Here is a 20,862-nt window from a genome sequence, read left to right on the forward strand (position 1 = left end):
CATTATCTAATGTACAATATCTCCAAATATTAATAGCAATAATGATAAGTAGTAAATTATAAAATAGTAAATAATAATAATCCCAACTATGACAACTTTTGATTCTGAGAACTTTGGAAATGTGAAAAACTAAAATTGTTTTAAAAGGTTTAAAAGTAGTGACATTCTGATATTTTAGGTGTGACTTAAGATGTTTAGCGTCACTGTATACTTACTGAACAATAATTGCTTTGGTAAAGACAAACCTATTAATCATTCATCTCTTTAAGATATGCTTATTCCAGAATAGCCACAAAGAAGAGGAAAAATAAGAAACCAGGCCAACAAAAACAAAGTTTAAAGAACATAATTTAATCTTCCCCCGGGGCTTGAACAATCACAACAGTAAGAGTCATTCATAATAAGTATTTCACATCGAGGAGTTATAACCACAGTGTGTGTGTGTGTGTGTGTGTGTATCATCGTACTGGGGGTTTGTGCATGAGCGAGGTAAACGTCTCCGAAACACTCAACAACAGAAAACAGCAGAACATTAATGAAAAAGACAAACTTCAAATGATGTATTTACAGAATTATTTGTCATGATTTAACTGAGAACCAAGTACAAACTGAAGCAAGTCAGAACGAGAAGGAAGCAGGATCTGACAGAGGCATAAACTTCAGACATTCACCCCACCCTCTCTGTCTTTAAGGCTCTCATGCGTGTACCAACTCATTCGTTCATTCTTTTGAGGCCTAGATAGGAGTGAGCACTGAACGAGAGAGTGCATGAGAGTCAACAGTTGTGAGATGGTTTAAAATACAGTGATATTCACAAGCCAGACCTCCTGGCAGAACCCGAATGGCAGTAAACTGAATATCAGTTATTAATCTGTACATTTCAAGGTAATATTATTCTCATGTAGTCACAGAGGTGAGTGTTTATGTCCCGTTCATGCTGGATTCTCACACAGACCCTCTTGTTCTGACGGATCCGGTTCATTTCCCTGTGGCAAAGTCTTCCTCTTGAAGAAGCCAACCTGGTGGGACATCAGTATTGTATATTATTACAATAAAGCATTTTACTTTGTCAAAATTACAGTGTATTAATACAGTTGCAATTCATGCTAAAACAAAGAGCTCATACCTTCCATAGGATCACCGTAGCTAGAGCCCAAAGGAGGAGGCCGCCAATGACACTTCCTATGATTATACCAATAGGAATATCTCCAATCGCTCCTTCTTTACTCACTGTAATTTTTATCTGCAGCAGAGTCAGGAAAAATTAGATAAAGCATATTACCACACCCATATAAAGTATAGGGTTGTTCCGATAAACTATAGTATCGTGTATCGACGATAGCCAGTCATATCGCCTGTGACTGAAGCCTTTGACGACAGCAAGGCGATTATTATTAGCATGCTAGTAATACGATCTAATTAATATTTATAATTAATATATTTGACAGTGTTGTGCGTTATAACCAATCACACACGATTCTGTTGATTTTATGAATGCAATGGCCAATCAGAGGCGTTCAGATGAGTCATCGCTGAAACACCACAGTTTTGTTGCTCAGTGCATGCGCTCGCTGACTGAATTCTGCTCTCTCGCGAATTCTCTCATCATAAACAAAGTGCAGATGTACGTGTGATGTAAGTATAAGACATTTATTCATTATATAGTGTAGATAGCTTCATTGATTATAACGGGAGTGTTTTTTAAGTGCATAAACTCGCGCTAGACTGAAGTCAGTGATGATGTTCTTTGCTCGTTTTCTGTAGCTGCTGTTTGAATAACTGAGGGAATGTAAGCATTATAATTAGTAACTTACAATGTTTATGTTAAATTGTTATCATGTTAAATACAAATTCAATCATATTATAAACATTAGGCTGATTTTAGCCTTACCCTGGAGTTGGATTACTCTCTGGCTATAAAACTAGGTAAGTAAATAATTAAAAAACAGGAAAAGTACATAATTAAATAAATTAGCATTATAATATTGTGTATCGCCTTAAATATTTAAATATTAGTTGTATTTTACGCACACACACACACACACACACACACATATATATATATATATATATGTGTGTAAATAATTTTTTTTTTTTAATATATTTTTTAAAGAAAACCTATTTGACAGTGTGGTCTGTTATACAAGTAAACTTAATTAAAGACATTGAACTACTTAATTCCAAACTTCCACTTCTCAAGTATGTCATTTTAAGAATGTTTATGCTTTTTATGGGAAAACATAACAAAAGTGCTTAAAACAAGCATACTGGTCAAAAACCAACTTCCGTATTAGTTCTGCTGATGAACAGAACAGCTATGTTGGTCAACCAACAAGATGTGCACCAGACTAAACCAGCCAAGCACAGAAAATCACTCTAAGCCAAGCTGGTGTTTTTTTTTTAGCAGGGTTGATCATCTTAAACACAACTGAAAGACGGGGGGATGAACTGACCTGTTGTTGTTTGTGTGTGACGACTATGAGATCAGGCTGAGATGTTTGTATCTCAGAGCTTCCAGCCACTAAAACTGTCTGAAAATCAGCCTGGAGGGAAGTAAAGCGGGGAATAAAGCATCTGCTCAGGACAGATAACAGAAATAGTAGATAGGGATCAAGCAGTTCAAGAGACACTTACAAAGGCAAATGTGCCATTCCAGATCCTAGTGGTGATGTTTACAAAGTAGTTGGTCTTCATCTCCAGATCTTTGAGGACACAAGTCATGGTTTCACATTTTGCTGCCTTACAATCCTGGAAATGAAAATGTATACTGTATTATACACTACCATTTAAAATAGTGCGTGGGGTTGGTACGTTTTTTTTTTAATGTTTATTAAACAAACGTCTCTCCAGCTCACCAAGATGCGTTTATTTGATCAAAAATAAGACAGCAATATTGTGAAATATAATTATAATTTCAAATAATTGTTTTCTATGTGATTATATTTTAAAATATAATTTATTCCTGTGATCAAAGCTGAATTTTTAGCATCATTTCTCCAGTCTTCAGTCACATGATCCTTCAGAAATCATTCTAATATGCTGATTTGCTGCTCGAGAAACATTTATTATTATTATTATTATTATGTTGAAAACCCAGAACGCCCATATTACAGCATGTATAATTTAATATAAACACACACGCATACTGACCAGTTCTGCTGTCCCTCTGAAGCTCTCTTTAGTGAAGCTGGCAGTGTGTGTTTTCTCTCTGATCTTCAGTGGGTCAATCAGATGGCTGCTATCACACCACACATTTACAACCTACTCAGCAGAAACAACAGAGATTAAACGTCCTGGTTTTTCATCCCAGTCTGGTAATTACAGTATAAATACTTGTGCAGTGAAATACTTTATTTGTAAAGAAAATGATAGAAAATAATTAACGTTTCTTAATACATTTTAATAGAGCATTATACTTACAGGTGCCGTTTTGACTGAAATCACATATAGTAAAGGATTTCCAGCTTTGGTGCTGGTGGGCAGCGAGACGGTCAGATGAGCCTGATCGATTGGGAAAGTTCCTGTTGAAACCTGCAGAAAGACATGCTTAAATTAACTATCGCATAGTTCACATTGTTAACACTAGAGGGAACTTGAGACATATTAGTTTAATGTGAAATATACTTTTTTTTTTTTACTCACTTGTAATGTTATGTCGAATTCTGGGCCAATGTCATCGAAACCTGAGACAGTATGTTTGACTTGATCCTCAGAACCAATGCCGCAAAAATCCAAGTTTAAGTCTCTAGAAAAATAATTGAAAAGAAGAAATGGAACTACAGTTTTTACATTACAAAAACTTACGAGCCTTTTTTTCTGTGATAGAGGTCAAGGTTAATATACAGTATATAGCGGTCAAAATACATACAGTGGTCTAAAGTTTGGAACAATTAGTTTTTTTTAGTCTGCATTATCATACATTTCTTATTATTATCAATGATGAAAACAGTTGTGCTGCTTAATATTTTTGAGGAAACCATGATACTATAATTCAAAGGTTTTAGGGTGATTAAAAAAAAATAGCAATGAATACTTTCATTTAACAAGAATTCATTAAATTGATCAAAAAGTAACAGTATAGACATTAATAATGTTACCAAAGATTAATCCTGTTCTTGCTCTCTTCATCAAAGAATCCTGAAAAAAGTATCAATGTTTCCACAAAAGTATTGAGCAGCAAAAACTGTTTTCAACATTGATAATATTAATAACTGAGCAGCAAATCAGCATATTAGAATGATTTCATGTGACACTGAAGACTGGAGTAATGATGCTAGAATTTAGCTTGAATAAATTACATTGTAAAATATGTTGCAATAGAAAACAGTTATTTTAAATTGTAATAATAATAATTCACAATATTACTGTTTTACTGTATTTTTAATCAAATAAATGTAGTCTTGGTGAGCAGAAGAGACTTCTTACATTAAAAAACTGAATTATTTCAAATGTTTGACCACTTTACAAGCAGATAAAGGTGATCAAAGCATTACTTTGACCTCTGACCTGGTGAGGATGATTTCGGCATCATACTGGACAGGGATGGAGAGAGAGACCTTGTTATCAGATGTCACCTCCTCCTCGCTGTCACTGGAAACAGTTATGTAGGGTTATTTACAGTTTAAACCAAACAGTTACACAAAAGTTAGAACAGAACTGTGTTAAAAACAGTACTTTTACCTTTGCACTTCAAAGTTCACAACAGCCTGTTTCTCTAGTTGATTTAAGTTGAAGTCAAAGTTGATCTCAAATGTTACCTGATGAGGCAAAATGAAATTATTAAAGAAAATGAAAAGTGTCTCACACACACACACACACACACACACACACACAGATGCTTTTCTCTTACTGTCTGGCCAGGCGTCAAGTTTGGGTATCCAACTCTGCAGTCGAGTGAGCCTGTTTTTGAACTGCATTTCACCTCAGTGTTGTCTCCCTGCACACACAAGCCAAGAAGATTCACAGAGACAATTTCTCGTACACAAACCAGAGCAGACTTATGCCAGAACACAACATGGTGGCCGTACAGGTGGTGTAAAAGAGGCGTAGAACAGGTTCCTGGAGAAGTTAGCAGACACTCTTGTGTTGTACGCATTTTCCTTCATGTTCGTTACTGTCACGACGAAGGACAGTCTTCTTCTGTCAGGTCTGACTAGAAGTGAAGATGAGCTGCAAAACACAACAAAATCTTTTTACATTTCAGGATTCTGGTTCTTTTAATACATCTAGCCCTGCTGGTAGTAACTGATTATTTTTAGTTGACTCTTAAAGGGACAGTTCACACTAACAAAAAGTCTGTCTTTCTTTCTCTCCTATAGATTCCCAAACATCTTTTTCAGCAGAACCGATTTGACTTTTTACTTGAAGCACTCCCTGATATTTTGAATTAATTTGAATAATTTAACATCACATTTACATGTTCATGGTTCTCTGATGTCAGTTAATGTAACTTGACATGCATATAAACCAATAATGTGATATGCTTCAAATATCTTTTTTAGTACATGTTTGATTTAGATTTTGGGCAAATTAGCGTGAGAGCACAATTCCAAAACAGCGCAGATGGGCGTGGAAATTTCTGCGGGTGATTTACTGACAATGCGCCAATTAAAGAGCGCAGACGCAACATCTTATTTACATACGCAATCTACCAAGCGCAACGTAAATTAGCGTGAGGATATGTTCGGATTGGGATAATGTGTTCTTCTGGCATTCCAAACAAATTAATTTATACGTGTGGAAAAAATCCTCTCCGTTCTACCATGTGCTCTCTGTTCTCTGCGGTGCCTCCTCCTAGCAACAACAAATGCAGCCATTTCAAGCGCAAAATAGTTTAAGACATGCTTTTTTGGGCGTTAAAAATGTGCAAACGTTAGTATATCGGTGCATGATTCATTTGAATACTCTCCTCCCATACATTTTGCGTCTGAAAGGGTAAATCCTGACAGTATACTATTTTAACACCAAAAAGACACTAGTAAATCTGACCCTTTATTTTAAAATTATTAGATTTAGTTTTTATTTTCAAATTATTTATTTATTTTACATTTTAAGTAATTATTACAAGGAGATTACTGAATAATCTCCTTGGTCTGGCCTTCATACAAAGTTGAATAGACGGCTCTTATGATATTTATCACAGCATTTATTGTTATATTTCTAGGTTTTATATTTTTTATTTATATTTCCAGTTTTAATTTTAGTTTAAGTTTTAGTAATTTGGTTTTGAAATTTTGACATTTTTATTAGATTTTCCTTTATACATACATATACATATATATATATATGTGTGTGTGTGTGTGTATGAGGGGCCGTACAAGCCATAATTCATTCTGGCACTCTCACACACTTACATTCTCCTTTCACATACATATATTTTTGCTTTCACACACTTACATTCTCCTTTCACATGCATACATTTCTACTCTCACACACACATACATTCTCCTTACACATGGTTAGTTGGCAAGGCAACATTTCAATTTTTTGTTTTGTTTTCAAGTTTAAATTTTCATCTTATATTTACATTCTTAGTAGTTTTACCATTTTACATTTTACTTTCATTGTGTGTGTTTTTGTGTAAGGTTACCTAGATACATGAACAGCTTTCACAGTCAGCTTCAGGTCACAAGAGCATTTGTCATCAGAGCCACAGTCCTTCACAAAAGGGATCTGAGCAAACAGGAATACATTTGAGACAGTTTAAAAACTTTGAAACGATTGAAACTGATGCCCTTAATTATATTCAGAGGGAAGCTTACAAAAAATTCCCACGCTTTGGGCTGAAATGCATCCAGGGCAGGGCCCGTGTCTGGATTCTGTGGACTGATGTCGACTCGCAAAGCAACTGGACTCACAAAATCAGGAGTCTCCTGTTAAACAATAAAAGTAAAATGATGTAAAATGATCATTCAAGCACTTTGAAATGAAATGAAGCTAGAGTACAGAGAGTATTGTTATTCTGAACAGCGTGAGGCTTGTGGTAAGTGGCAAAAACTCACCTGCACATAGACATTATGATCAACACAGCTTTCTTTGTCAGAGACGCTGACAGGTTTCTGGATAAGTCGCTCTGAGTTGTCAAACTGGGCTCTTGAAGTGGCTCTAGATGACTGCAGGTCAGCGTCAAGAGTCAGGTTGTACTTGATGTCTAAACAAAAGTGTATTTCCATTCACTTTCATGGAGATTTTTGGAGAATATATGAGATACAAAACACATGAGAGACAACCTTACCTACTTTACCGGCTAATACTGTGGGTCTGAATTTTGATCTGAAACAGACTTTGGCACTAACACACGACACCATCCTTCCTCCAAACATGCAAGGTTTACTCAGAATGCTGATCTTCTCAGGGCTGAAGGAGACCGTCGTTGTGACAGCTGCAACTCCCCTTGACCTGAGATCATAAATACTGGATGAGCATCACGGTTTCATTATGATTTTATAGATCTTAAACAACTAGACCGAGATCCTCACCAGAGCTGCACTGCCTTCCCAGCCGCTCCGACTGAAATATCAGGGATTGAGTCACCGTTCATATCAGCACGACTATCTAAAGAGCGTCCAAAGAAACGAAGCGCTGGGCCCAGTTTGGATCCCAGTATTTTCTGCAGAAAATAACAAGAGAGACAACAAAATAAGAAGACTTGTTTTAGTATGAAGGGAAATAACAAATAAGACAAAAAGTGGATATTTTAATGCATCTTAGTTCTTAGAAATGTACTCTTTGTATTAACATTGGTTTCATATGGTATGTTTACACCATTTTCAAGAAAAGCTATAATGAAATTATTTAATATCTTTTAATGATTTAATATATATATATATTTTTTACAAATAATAAATTAATTAATTAATTCACTTTTCATATTTTTGTGTAGTCGCACCACATGACATTTTACAACCAGAAATAACCTTGCCTGGTCATAAAAGATCAAATTATCTGATATTTTTTTCTCCATGTAAGTTGCACCGTCTTTCATTAAGTGGACAAATGTTTTTTTAAATATGAATTAAAATAAAATAAATTAAAATTTTTTAAATATTAATAAAAAAAATATATATATTATTTATAAACCGAGCATTCTCCAATGCGGAGGGTCCCTCTAACCTGCCCTGGTTGCTTAAGATGCCCTGTGAACAACATGAGGCAAGATGGTCAACCTTTTTAGGACCTGCTTTGAGTGAAGATTAGTTTTACATGCAGTAAATGTTTCACCTTGGTAATGGTGAAGATGTAGACTCTTCCTGTTTCAGATTTCTCCTCGCTCATGTACATCGGAGCTCCGACCAGCAGCAGATCAGTCACACCGTCAGCGTCCACATCAACAGGACAGAGAACGCTGTTTTAAACAATGAATACTTAAAATTGTTTATTTTCTGTAATGAATCTCACTGCTTATTGTATTTCACATAATGTTCTCTCATTTCAACTTGCATAATAGATAAAAAAATGCATAATTGTATCGTATCTTGTTCACGTAATGTTTTTTTTTTTTCATGCTGATCTCTCACTCACAGCAATGCCAAAGCGAATGATGCCATCTCTGTTGCATCTCTCAATGACCTCTTGACCTTTAGAACCATCAGCAGATTCTCCATCTGTTACCACCACCAACACCTTAGTGGCACCGGGACGACCACCATTTTCTGGTAGGAAAGCTGTTTGTCTGAAACACAAAGAATGTTTTATTTCCCCCACAAATAAAATAAAATAAAATAAAATAAAATAAAATAAAATAAAAGTCGGTCACAGACGCCACAGAGTATCCTGAACACAATGCATTTGTTTAATCAAAAATACAGTCAAAACAGCATGTTACACTACCATTCAAAATTTTGGGGTCAATATGATTTTTTAAATGTTTTTGAAAGGAGTCTCTTATGCTCAGCAAGGCTATATTTATTTAATAAAAATACAGTAAAAACAGTAATATTATGAAATATTATTATAATTTAAAATAACTCTTTTCTATGTTGATACATTTTAAAATTACATTTATTTCTGCGATGCAAAGCTGAATTTTCAGCATCATTGCCCCAGTCTTCAGTGTCACATGATCCTTCAGAAATCACTCTAATATGCTGATTTGCTGCTCAAGAAAAAAATCTGATTATTATCAATGTTTAAAACAGTTGTGCTGCTCCCCATTTTTAAATGATTAAATAATATTTTTGATCAGTTTAATGTATCCTTGCTGAATAAAAGTATTAATTTATTTAAAAATGAAATCTTACTGACCCCAAACTTTTGGACAGTAGCATGGAGAGAAGGATGACTGGAGCGTAAACTGTGGGCTCACTTCAGCACACACTCCTGGGTAAAAATACTGACTGCCACAGCGCTGAGCCCACAGAGGACCACACGTCTGAAACACAAACATACCATCAGCTTTCTACAGTTTCATATCTTGTACCTTGAGTATGTCAAGGACTGAATGAGTGTTTTGAGTAAGATCCCGCCCCCTGATGGAGACACAATGCTACTACAGCATACCATCAATGTGTTAGGTTTAGCTATTGGAGTGAGAGTCAGGCCCAGACTCATGTTGACATTGATGCTCTGCACACCATCTATGCTGATAGAGTCTGTGAAGACACAGATATATTTTCACGACAAGTGGGAAAAATTTAAATTATGTTAATTCTATTTGAATGGACTTTAAAGGACTTCAAAAGTATTGTGGTGTCAGATAGTTTAAAAACAATGGTGCTGTATCATGTCCAAACGCCCATGGTCATACCACAATACTTTTTGCAAGTGCATAATTATTTAAAATAAAGAGAAATTTACCTGCAAGGTTTAGTTTCTGGCAGGTGGCTCTTCTTGAAGCACTAATGTCACACTTATAGAGATTTCCTTTTCTATTCTGAGGGTATCCACTCCAGGGAGAACCCACCAGCAGCCTGAGCAAAAATAACCATTTCTCTATGCAATCAAACTAATTATGCATGCAAATTATTTTTGCCCGTGCTTATGATATATTTCCATATACTTAGGGTATATTTCAACCAAAAATGAAATCTTCAGGCAATTCAAGATGTAGATGAGTTTGTTTCTTCATCGAAACAGATTTGGAGAAATGTATCATTACATCACTTGCTCACCAAAGGATCCTCTGCAGTGAATGGGTGCCATCAGAATGAGAGTCCAAACAGCTGATAAAAACACCTTGTGAAGTGAAAAGCTGCGTGTTTGTGATAAACAAATTCTTCAGATGTTTTTATCAGCTGTTTGGACTCTCAAAATAAAATAAAATAAAATAAAATAAAATAAAATAAATAATAAAATACCTGACATTGTCAAGTGCTTCAAAAGTGTTGGTTTCTGTTCCAGTTTTTTGCTCAATACCAGAAGCTGCTGAAAGAACTTTGTCTTTATTTTGGTCAGAACTAAAATGATAAAGAAAGGACAAATCCTCTGAATACTGCATTATACTGACCTAAAAAAGAAACAAAATCCCAATTAAGTCATATCATATAAATCAAAGACAAAATCAGATCAGAATAAGGTAAATAACAGTACTTACTCGAGTTTTATCTGGTCCGATATCGAGATTTTCCAAAAGCTTTATGAGAAAGTTTCTAACATCAGGCCACGGATATATACTGTTTGATCCATCCAAAACAATGGCAACATCCATTGGCCCACCACAAGCTGAATGAGAAATTCAGATTAAGAATCACTAACTTACCCTATAAAGTATTTTGTACATTTCTGACAATACAAAATAAGATGTACTTTGAATGGCAGGAGAGAAGGATGACTGGAGCGTAAACTGTGGGCTCACTTCAGCACACACTCCTGGGTAAAAATACTGACTGCCACAGCGCTGAGCCCACAGAGGACCACACGTCTGAAACACAAACATACCATCAGCTTTCTACAGTTTCATATCTTGTACCTTGAGTATGTCAAGGACTGAATGAGTGTTTTGAGTAAGATCCCGCCCCCTGATGGAGACACAATGCTACTACAGCATACCATCAATGTGTTAGGTTTAGCTATTGGAGTGAGAGTCAGGCCCAGACTCATGTTGACATTGATGCTCTGCACACCATCTATGCTGATAGAGTCTGTGAAGACACAGATATATTTTCACGACAAGTGGGAAAAATTTAAATTATGTTAATTCTATTTGAATGGACTTTAAAGGACTTCAAAAGTATTGTGGTGTCAGATAGTTTAAAAAAATTACATTTATTTCTGCGATGCAAAGCTGAATTTTCAGCATCATTGCCCCAGTCTTCAGTGTCACATGATCCTTCAGAAATCACTCTAATATGCTGATTTGCTGCTCAAGAAAAAAATCTGATTATTATCAATGTTTAAAACAGTTGTGCTGCTCCCCATTTTTAAATGATTAAATAATATTTTTGATCAGTTTAATGTATCCTTGCTGAATAAAAGTATTAATTTATTTAAAAATGAAATCTTACTGACCCCAAACTTTTGGACAGTAGCATGGATATGAAAAGATAAAGTTACATGACCTCTATATTTGCTTTCGTTCATTCAAAATACTTTACAGTTCGTTTTCTGGCTGGCTCACCAAGTAATGAACTGTGGTTTCTGTCATCTAGATCAGAATGAGAGTCCAAACAGCTGATAAAAACATCTGAAGAATTTGTTTATCACAAACACGCAGCTTTTCACTTCACAAGGTGTTTTTATCAGCTGTTTGGACTCTCATTCTGACGGCACCCATATTTAAAAATGAAATCTTACTGACCCCAAACTTTTGGACAGTAGCATGGATATGAAAAGATAAAGTTACATGACCTCTATATTTGCTTTCGTTCATTCAAAATACTTTACAGTTCGTTTTCTGGCTGGCTCACCAAGTAATGAACTGTGGTTTCTGTCATCCAGGATTTTCTCGAATGCATTTTTGAGGAAAATGTGTGATTTCCCAGCTGTTTGATGGACGACGGTCCCGCTCCATCCATACGCTCCGACAGCACCCAGCATGATCACATCCTGTGAGACAAAATGCCACCCCGTCATGCCTTCATTTCTTCTGAATCAGTATGGTACATCAGAAATTAGTTTGACTACTCAATCAGATATGTTGAAAGATTACTGGCACCTTCTTATTGGTCTGATGTGCGCTGAATCCAACTTGGGACATCTCCAGCTGAAATTCCTGACCTTGACTGGTGCCTCAAATCAAACAAGACAAAATATTCGAAAGCTTATCCTAATTTAAAGCTGGTTTTTTTTAGTTAAAAAGGTGACCTGTTGTCACTGGATGAACAAAGTCGTTATTCATTTGGCATATGTGAATGATTTACCTTCAATGTTAAAGATCCTGTCCCCCAGAGTTCCTGCGATATTGATTAGCGCTTGCTCTGATGACACATTGAACATGTAGTTCTCTGTTGGAGCGCTAGCGATCAATTCAATCTCCTCTATGAATTTTTGAATATTGGCACTTTGCTTGAGAATCTGAATAAATTCATAGATGACCGTAATACGTCAAATTAAAAAATTATGTTTGTCTTGTAAACAAAATAAAACAAAATACATTTAATTCAAGACATACTCTAAAAATAAAAAAAATTAAAAAACGTAAAATTAGGTACTTTACACTCTAAAAAAATGCTGGGTTAAATATAACCCAGCGCTGGGTTTTTGTTTTTGGGTGTATTATTCCTTTAAGATTGGTAGAGTGCCAAATAATTTTCCTTTAGAATAAATGACAATTCCTGGTATTCCGGACAGGAATTAGTCATAAACAAAGCCGTCTCAAATTCCCCACTGTAATCTGTGAGTGAACTGTGACTCAAAGACACTTCCAGAAATAGACTTTGGACCCACATTTTTTTTTTTTTTATACATTTTGAACATGTTTCAGAAAAATGTCTGGCGTATGACATATCTTACCATTTTCCTTGATCATTGCTTATCTGTTGTACAGTGTAGCCAAACTCTTCTACCGCAAGACCTGAGAAGATTTTAGCCCCTGCAGTTCCCACATTGAAACCCTGAGTGTGAGCAATACAGAAACCTGCGGGGAAAAGTTTGACATTCTCAGCTATGATTTTAGACCCTATTTTGTTTGGAAATGTATATTCACATACAGTATATTTAATACGGTTCTAGTTCGTCAAAAAACTTTTTTGCCATGAGACATCTGACATTGGTAAGCCTTTTCTATGACCAGCAGTATGTCGGCATATTTCAAACAATACTGATAAGTCGAAGTGAGAACCCAACCCTTTTTAGACTTAACACCAAACACACCTTCACAACAAACAATGGGACTTATTATACACAGATTTATCTGCATCAACACAGATTTATCATGTACAAAAGTATATTTATTTTTTAATAGTATAGATTCCAAGAGTGAGTGAGAAAATGAATGAATGAATAAATAAACAAATACATAAAATCGATTTTTGTTTTCATACAGAAAAATAGATAAATAGATACATTTACCTGAAAAGCAAAATTGGTTAAATTAATAGTTTAAATCTTCATTTTTCTTTTTCAAATGGCAAATTGGTATTTATCAATTTAGTTAGATTTGTGATTAAAACAATAAAGAAATGTCATGGGTAGGGGAAAACAACTTAATTCAACATGCAGTATATTGTCTGAAAGTACAATTGTACAATTCATACAATTTAAATTGTATATTTTTAAGTTGATCTTGTTTAAGGAGGTTAAGATATTTTTACTGACAGTAAGTATATAAAACAGTTTCATTATAGATCATTACTACAAAATCTTTATTTGTTGCAGCTTGAAAATATTAACATGTCTGTCCACCCAAATGTAAAAAGTCATGAAAACTATGAAGATTAATAATTTGTAAACATCATATGGTAAGCAAAACAAGTACTTACTCTGCAATAATAGCAGTAGTATCACAACTTTTTCCACTTTGTCCATTGCTGGAGAAATTGCTAAGAAAGAGTAGATGTGTGATGTCTCCAGTCCTACTGTAACTGTTATAATGAAACAACCTGAACTATCCCCATAGCTCAGAGGATATGATGTAATAGCAGCGCTCCTGTAAGATTAGTATCTTCCTTTCATGTTGACATTATGCAACATGCCTACCACAAATAATTGACCAATGACCAAATAAGGAAGCTTGTGGCTTATTGTAACGGGCGTCACGCTTTTCATTTGACACTTCGTAAAAATCCAAGTGAAAAAGGGAAAGATAAAAAGAGCAGATTATAAACTACGGAGAAGCTAATAAAAGACACAATTTAGACATCAAATCATATTCGAAAACCGAGTCTTAATATATTTACAGCATGTTGAGAAATAGGCTATGCGCTGCTATTTTCCTGCGTTTCACTAGACTGGGCGAGGACAGGTGGGCGAAGGGGCGGAGTCATAGAGCTGAGGAAGCGCTGCACTATTAGTCATACTCATCATGAGTGTGCCCACTGCAGACAATGACACACACACACAATGATTAACCCAAGACTCCTGACGGGATTTTATCTCTCAGACTGGGATGTAATTGAGGAGTTTACCTAACTGGCATAGTTTCAAAGCAAACAGGAAATGTTTAAGCAATATCCCAGACAGCTTGCTCTATTTCTGCTGAATTCTACTATCGTCAAGACTCACGATGTAAGCCACAACATCTGGCCAATAAAACACATTTTTAAAACACGGTGTTTCAGATGTTATTTAGGAAGCAAAAATATTGATGATTAAGTTTTTTGCCTGTTATCAATATCAATTCATCCATCTATCCACCTTATTTTTAAGAACGGTCATGTGCGAGGCTTTCGTTCTCGTTTGCTTCCATATATTTTATCTGTACCAAAACAGTCCGTAATTCTGCTTAATTTATATTCCGAACCGTTATATTTGTTATCATTTTATTTTATTATCATCTTCATGAACACACTATTTTGTAGCGCAAATCGTTTTACTGTTTACTTTGTCATTCTTTTATAGTGGCTAAATCTTCACATTTAAATAAAATAGCTTAACTGTAGCATTGCAAAATAAGATGGGTAAGCATGGTCATTCACTGCACTGATGTGGTCAAGAAACACTTACCAGTAATAAACTTTAGCTGGTTCCAGCCATCAAATTTGATTGTTATGCCAGTAGGTGGCAACAGGTGACTATCTTAAAGGGATAGTTCACCCAAAAATGAAAATTCCACTTTATTCAACAATTTCTTCTCTTCCTTGTCAGTCTTTGACGCATGTTCACGACAGTACCACAACGCATAAGTGTGCATTGCTCTGCTTGTAAACAAGGCACAGCGCATCCGAGTTCTCCGTCAGAACTCGGCTACTGCGTCAGCAGCACCACATGCATGCGTCATGCGTCTTAATTTGTGTTCTAAAGATGAACGGAGGTCTTACGGGTTTGGAACGACATGAGTATTTGACTTCCTGTGGAAATGATTTGAAATGGTTCCAGCAGCAGAACTCTGAAGCAGCGGACAGCGACGTCTTTATTTGCGCCATTTTCAAACGTCCACAACCGGTGAATGGAGAACGCCGTGATTGGAGGTGTTTTTGTTGTGTGTCGTGTGTTTTGTGATAACGGAGATGGAATGTGTTGTGATATTTTATTCAAAAATATGAGGTATGGCTATAACCATAATCAATATACTGATCAATATGGTGATTGTTTCAATGATTGCTTCAATATTGTATGTCTTAATATAGACTGTGAGTCTTAGGTGCCCTCTAATGGGCAAGTATGGTGCTTTCCATTGGGCAGCGCCAATGAACTAGAGTGAACCAGTGAACTTTGGGTGACTTCCAAGAATATGTATACATACATATATTTACATACTGGTAAAAAATGTATAGCCTGAATGCACAGTAAGTCACTTTGGATAAAAGCGTCTGCTAAATGCATAAATTTTTTATTATTATTATTATTATTAATTAATTATGTCAAGGATGGCACAAACAAGTATGATGAATGGCCATGAGGACACCTGCATTTAGGGAGAGGGTGAGACTAAGGTTGAAATGGAAAATGGTTCAAACTAGCGGGAGCCTACGATTAGAACGTAAACCAAGAGGAGTATGAATTAATTGTAGCAAAACTAGTGGAGTAAGACCAATCAGAGGCCGAATTGTCATTTTTTGGTTGAAAAGACTGATAAGAACAAGGTATAAGTATGGCTGCCCGGACAGACGAAGACAGATGTGGCGGCTGTCATCTCGGCTTTGTTGCTGTGTTCAAGGAAGTCTTATTTTGACATCTGGAACTCTGCTTCTTGAACTTTGACAAATTTGAGAAGACCATTGTTTGTTCCACGACAAATGTAAACGCACAATTTACACGATTGAAAGAGCATGAAAATCTGACTAAATCTCCTATGACAACTTGTAGTGTTACATATCATGGAGGCAACAAAACGCAAAACACTGAATACAATAGGTGAATGCCGTTATCACCGTTTTCCATGTTCGTGGAGTAAATATTTTTACATGGCTGCGTTTGGCCAATCAGCGTACACTACCTCACTGGTATTTCCAATAGAACTGTTTTAGACCCTACTCTGAAGTAGGAGCTAATTTAGTTCCCCCAAATGGAGTTCTTAGAACTAAACACATTCCTAGTTCCTGTGGTGTGAACAGACCAAAAGTGAGAACTTCAGCCAATAGTTCTAGGAACTATGAAAAGGTTCCTCCGGTGCGAAAACCCCTTCCTCCGGTGCGAAAGTGCCTTTACACAACAATTGGTTCCAGTCATTAAATGTATTTGGCTGAGCATTACAGTGTTACATTTAGGGTTGGGTATAAACCCGGTGCCAATATGGCACTGGTACCTATGTAACCGGTATGTACTAGAACTGAATCAGAACGCAGATTTCGGTGCCTCATTTCGGTGCCACCAATGCTTGAGCGATTGATTGAAATATTTGTTCTCTGGTTCTCCAAAATGGACGTAAGGATCACCGGCACCGCACGTGAAAAATAATTTCCCTAAAAAGGCTATGTCAATTAACAATGGATTAATTATGATGAAAATACCAAAGATGGCTTGAACAACACAGATAAACTATACATCGTCGCAGTCGAGTGTTTATTGTCTTTGTTTTATCATTCAAAACGTTTATATCTTCTGTTTACTCAGTTACAGAGACAGCAATGCCTTTGTCCATATTAGGGATTTCCTGAGTCCTATTCCTTCTGTGATGCACATGTGGAGTTTCTGCGCGAGGGCGCCCTCTGGCGTCCAGTATGACTGAAACAGACATTAAATGTGTTTATAGCGCTCAATAATTGCCAATCCATCCTATTTTTTTTTTTTAAGTATCGGTTCAGGCACCAAAAAAACACAAAACACACACACACAAAACCCTACCAGGACTGTGTTTGCTCAGAGATATGCAGAGTTTCTGCTTTGGCTTAGTTTTGAACTGTTTACTTTGGTGTAGCAAAAATAAACCATTTTTGTTGTAAATATGCGTATACTCATTTCCTGCAGTATATCTGGGCACAGGAGCCTTTACCTAATCTGTTTCGCCAATATCCTATTATTACAGTTTTAACTCAGGGTGCTTTTGACTGAGTGAGAAAATGGATGTGTGGCATGAGAGCATGAGAAAAGTGTCAATTGGCAGCCCTGTGGTGACTTTCCTTGCTTCCTGGAATACCCTCAGTACTGTATAAATAAAAACACACACAAATATGTCTCTTAAAGTGTCTAAATTACAAAATAAGCATTTATTTTTTTTGACAATATGTGCAAGACTTTTTAAATCCGTGCTGAAAAGTATGTACAATATGACAAACCAGTGCATTACATAGAAACTTCACAGCAGAGTATCTGACAGGTGCCCAAGACCGATGGTCTTCATCTGAGAGTGAGGCTTGATTATCTTACATGTTTTCACCAAATTATTTTTAAACCGTTTTTGTGTGTCTGAAACATGAATGCAGTTGATTGTAATATTTTATACAATAGAATCATGGCATCTCATTCAACAAAAAAAGTGACTAAATGACACAAAAATATGAGAGTGGATGTTGAAGTTACAGTGCCAAATATGAGTCAGCTTTTGAACCCACACAGCAATAAATTTTTTCATGCCAACTTTAAAGAAAATTTTTTTCTTGTGTTGAAATGACAGTTATATAATAAGACAGGGATCCTCAAATCTGGCCCACGAGATCCACTTTCCTGCAGAGTTTAGCTCTAACCATAATCAAACACACCTGACATTTTTTTCTTGTGTTGAAATGACAGTTATATAATAGGACAGGGATCCTCAAATATGGCCCACGAGATCCACTTTCCTGCAGAGTTTAGCTCTAACCATAATCAAACACACCTGAGCAAGCTAATCAATATCTTTAGGATCATTAGAAAATCACAGGTAGGTGAGTTTGATCAGGGTTGGAGCTAAACTCTGCAGCGCATTGGCCCTCCAGGGCAAGATTTGAGGAACCCTGTAATAAGACATATACTACACATCATAAGGCAGTACCACATGCATAAGAAACAAAGCCGAACACTTGCAGAACACCATTCACATCTTTGCATGTATTGTTTTCTTGTTTTACTAAAAAAAAACTAAATTGATCAGTTTTCACCAATGAATGAGTGTTCATTTAAACCACCAATTAAATTAAATAAAAAAATAATTTAATTATATTTATGACTCATATTATAAAGCAGAAAAACAGAGTTGGGAAGCACTTTCTTTCTGTTCTTTTTCTCTGAATATCTTAAATATCACACTTGGGGGTTAAGCTGAAGTTCTAGCATGCCACATTTATCATTTTCGGCAAAAACAGGCACATTAAAAATCAAATATGTTGAAACCGATGCCAGTCAATGGCAAATTGTGGTGCTTTGTGCTGAACAAAAGCTTGCAATGGCCTTGCAATTTACTTACATGGTCTTTAAGGCTTTTATGAAGAAATTAGGAGAAAAGGAAAGGAAAAAAGTGGTCTAAAAAAAACCCCCCCTGAAAAACAAACAAACAAAACAACAACAACTGTGGAACCAGAAACAATGCAACTACCACAAAACATTGGCTTAATGAATCATTAATTAATTACAAATTTATTCATGCTTTAATCTTGCTTTAATTCTTCTTCCCATTCAAAGACCCAGAGCATCATAAATTAAGGCACTCATACTCTATATGTATGTTTGATTGCACCCTTTGCAATATCTGTAATCTAGTCTCATTTTGCATTTTGTATAATTTAACCGCACTATATGTATGTATAGCAGTACATTTGTGCACTCTGTATGTGATATTTATTGGGGTTCATAACCTACATTTTCTTTATTGTTAAAATACTCTTTTTACTCCAAATTAATATGAAGAGTCAACTATAAGTAATTTGTAGATTAATCACCTTAAAAGTATAAGCACCTTGTCTTTGTGGTAATCTCAAAATATTTCTCTGTTTGTTTGATCTTCCTGACAACAGCAACACTGACTTAACCAATGGTGTGATTTTAGGGCGGGGCTATCGACCAATAGGAGAGCGTTTGGGAATCCTGTTTGAAAACAGTCATTATTTAGTTTGGTGCTGGTATAGAGGTGCATGAATTACACACTTTAGCTTTAACATTTCTGTTTCAGTCAAGTAATTGTTTTCCTAATATTTACATATGGCAAAAATCGAATGAGAAAGTGATTCCAGGCATTCACTGCAACCCATCTGGAACACCTGAGAAATACTGCGGGCATGAAGATGCTTTCTACCTCAGAAAACAAGACAGGTATCACACTGAATACAGATGATGTAATAATTTTGATAAAGCCATTAATTTTTCATTAACATGGTATTGCAAACATAACTTTATATACACTTTAAAGCTTTACATTTACAGTACAGACCTTTTCCTCTTCATACTTGAAGACAAAAAGCGTGAAAAACGTCAGTGCCAAAAAATTGCTTTGTGAACAAAAAAAGGAATGTGACAATATTCATAGCCCATAACACTAATCAAAACAAATGCTTTGAAATGAAAAACAACACTACAGCGCTCCATCAAAACAAGCTCTAAAAGTGAGTTATTGGAATAAACCTGTTGCCAATAACAGTGTATGGTTCTGATTACGGGACTGTAGATCACTGTAGATGTTGCCAGGACAGGTTCCTGATCCTTGCTATGCTGATGATGAATGCCGTCGGAGGGTTACAGATGAGGGTCTGAGGTTGGCTGGTGGAATGTCGAGTTCAGACAAGATGAACCTTTGGTGCTTTGCTGTTCAAGCTTGACTCTCGTGGTTTGGCAAAATGTCCACCAATCTTGTGGCATCTCAGAGGTTCACTTGAGTTCACATTCAGTCGAATTTTGCAGTGAGCAACATGAAGATAAATCAACGTGTCAAGCAAAGCGCTGGGTTCTCTTTGGTATGCTCTACAATACACTAGCTGTGAACCCAGATGTCCTACATGACTGATCTTCATATTTCTGAATGTTCCTGGTGATGCTTCTGCTTTATGATTTCCATGACCTTGGCTAGCGGTGAAGTATGAGTTGACCTGAGGGGTGGAGGCTACAGATCCACAGGCTTCAATTAGAGTCCTTCATATCTTCCTTCATGTCCTCGACTGATTTTCTCTTGAAGAAGCCAGCCTGGAGGAGAGCATTCAACATAGTCAACATTCAGCATCACTGTGGTACTGTGAGTGTGCAGAGGAATTAACATAAGCAAATTAGAAAGCTTACCTTCCATAAAACAAAGATGACAAGTGCCAGAATTAAAAGTCCTATTAGAATGCTAAGGATTATAATCCATAGAGGGATTCCACTTCGTATGTCTTTGGTGACTTGAATCTTCACCTGCGGTAAACATATAACACTAGTCACTATTTAAAAGCTAAAATGGAGTACAAGTCGTAATTTAAAGGTGCTGTAAGAGATTTAAGCCATTTT

The 20,862-nt window shown here is 36.0% G+C and overlaps 1 protein-coding gene and 1 pseudogene across 1 annotated transcript; both read right to left on the reverse strand.

Annotated features, from left to right (window-relative positions):
* Window positions 1-458: 458 nt before the first annotated feature.
* On the reverse strand, window positions 459-12,372 carry LOC107744146 (integrin alpha-2-like). The gene is made up of 22 exons (XM_016557655.1): window positions 12,297-12,372; window positions 10,987-11,078; window positions 10,744-10,858; window positions 10,532-10,659; window positions 10,296-10,444; window positions 8,521-8,671; window positions 7,479-7,609; window positions 7,235-7,398; window positions 7,002-7,150; window positions 6,762-6,872; window positions 6,590-6,672; window positions 5,028-5,169; window positions 4,850-4,936; window positions 4,681-4,757; window positions 4,507-4,590; window positions 3,643-3,745; window positions 3,421-3,531; window positions 3,151-3,261; window positions 2,635-2,748; window positions 2,454-2,543; window positions 1,127-1,243; window positions 459-1,019 (listed from the first exon to the last, which is right to left on the reverse strand). The coding sequence occupies exons 1-22, from the start codon at window positions 12,370-12,372 to the stop codon at window positions 933-935; spliced, it is 2,472 nt and encodes an 823-aa protein (XP_016413141.1). The 3' UTR covers window positions 459-932.
* A 6,571-nt stretch (window positions 12,373-18,943) lies between these two features.
* LOC107744092 (integrin alpha-1-like) overlaps window positions 18,944-20,862 on the reverse strand; it is a 49,509-nt pseudogene continuing 47,590 nt past the window's right edge.

This window comes from Sinocyclocheilus rhinocerous, unplaced genomic scaffold, assembly GCF_001515625.1.
Source record: "Sinocyclocheilus rhinocerous isolate Xijiao unplaced genomic scaffold, SAMN03320098_v1.1 scaffold287, whole genome shotgun sequence".
Classification (NCBI taxonomy): domain Eukaryota; kingdom Metazoa; phylum Chordata; class Actinopteri; order Cypriniformes; family Cyprinidae; genus Sinocyclocheilus; species Sinocyclocheilus rhinocerous.

Bases quoted from the DNA above. Each gene is read 5' to 3' on its own strand.
- LOC107744146 (XM_016557655.1), bottom strand. From the start codon at position 12,372: ATGTTCAATGTGTCATCAGAGCAAGCGCTAATCAATATCGCAGGAACT. The intron at 7,151-7,234 runs GTAAGGTTGTCT...ACTTTTGTTTAG, and splicing joins AGTATTAGCCGGTAAAGTAG to ACATCAAGTACAACCTGACT. The intron at 6,673-6,761 runs GTAAGCTTCCCT...CTGTTTGCTCAG, and splicing joins CCAAAGCGTGGGAATTTTTT to ATCCCTTTTGTGAAGGACTG.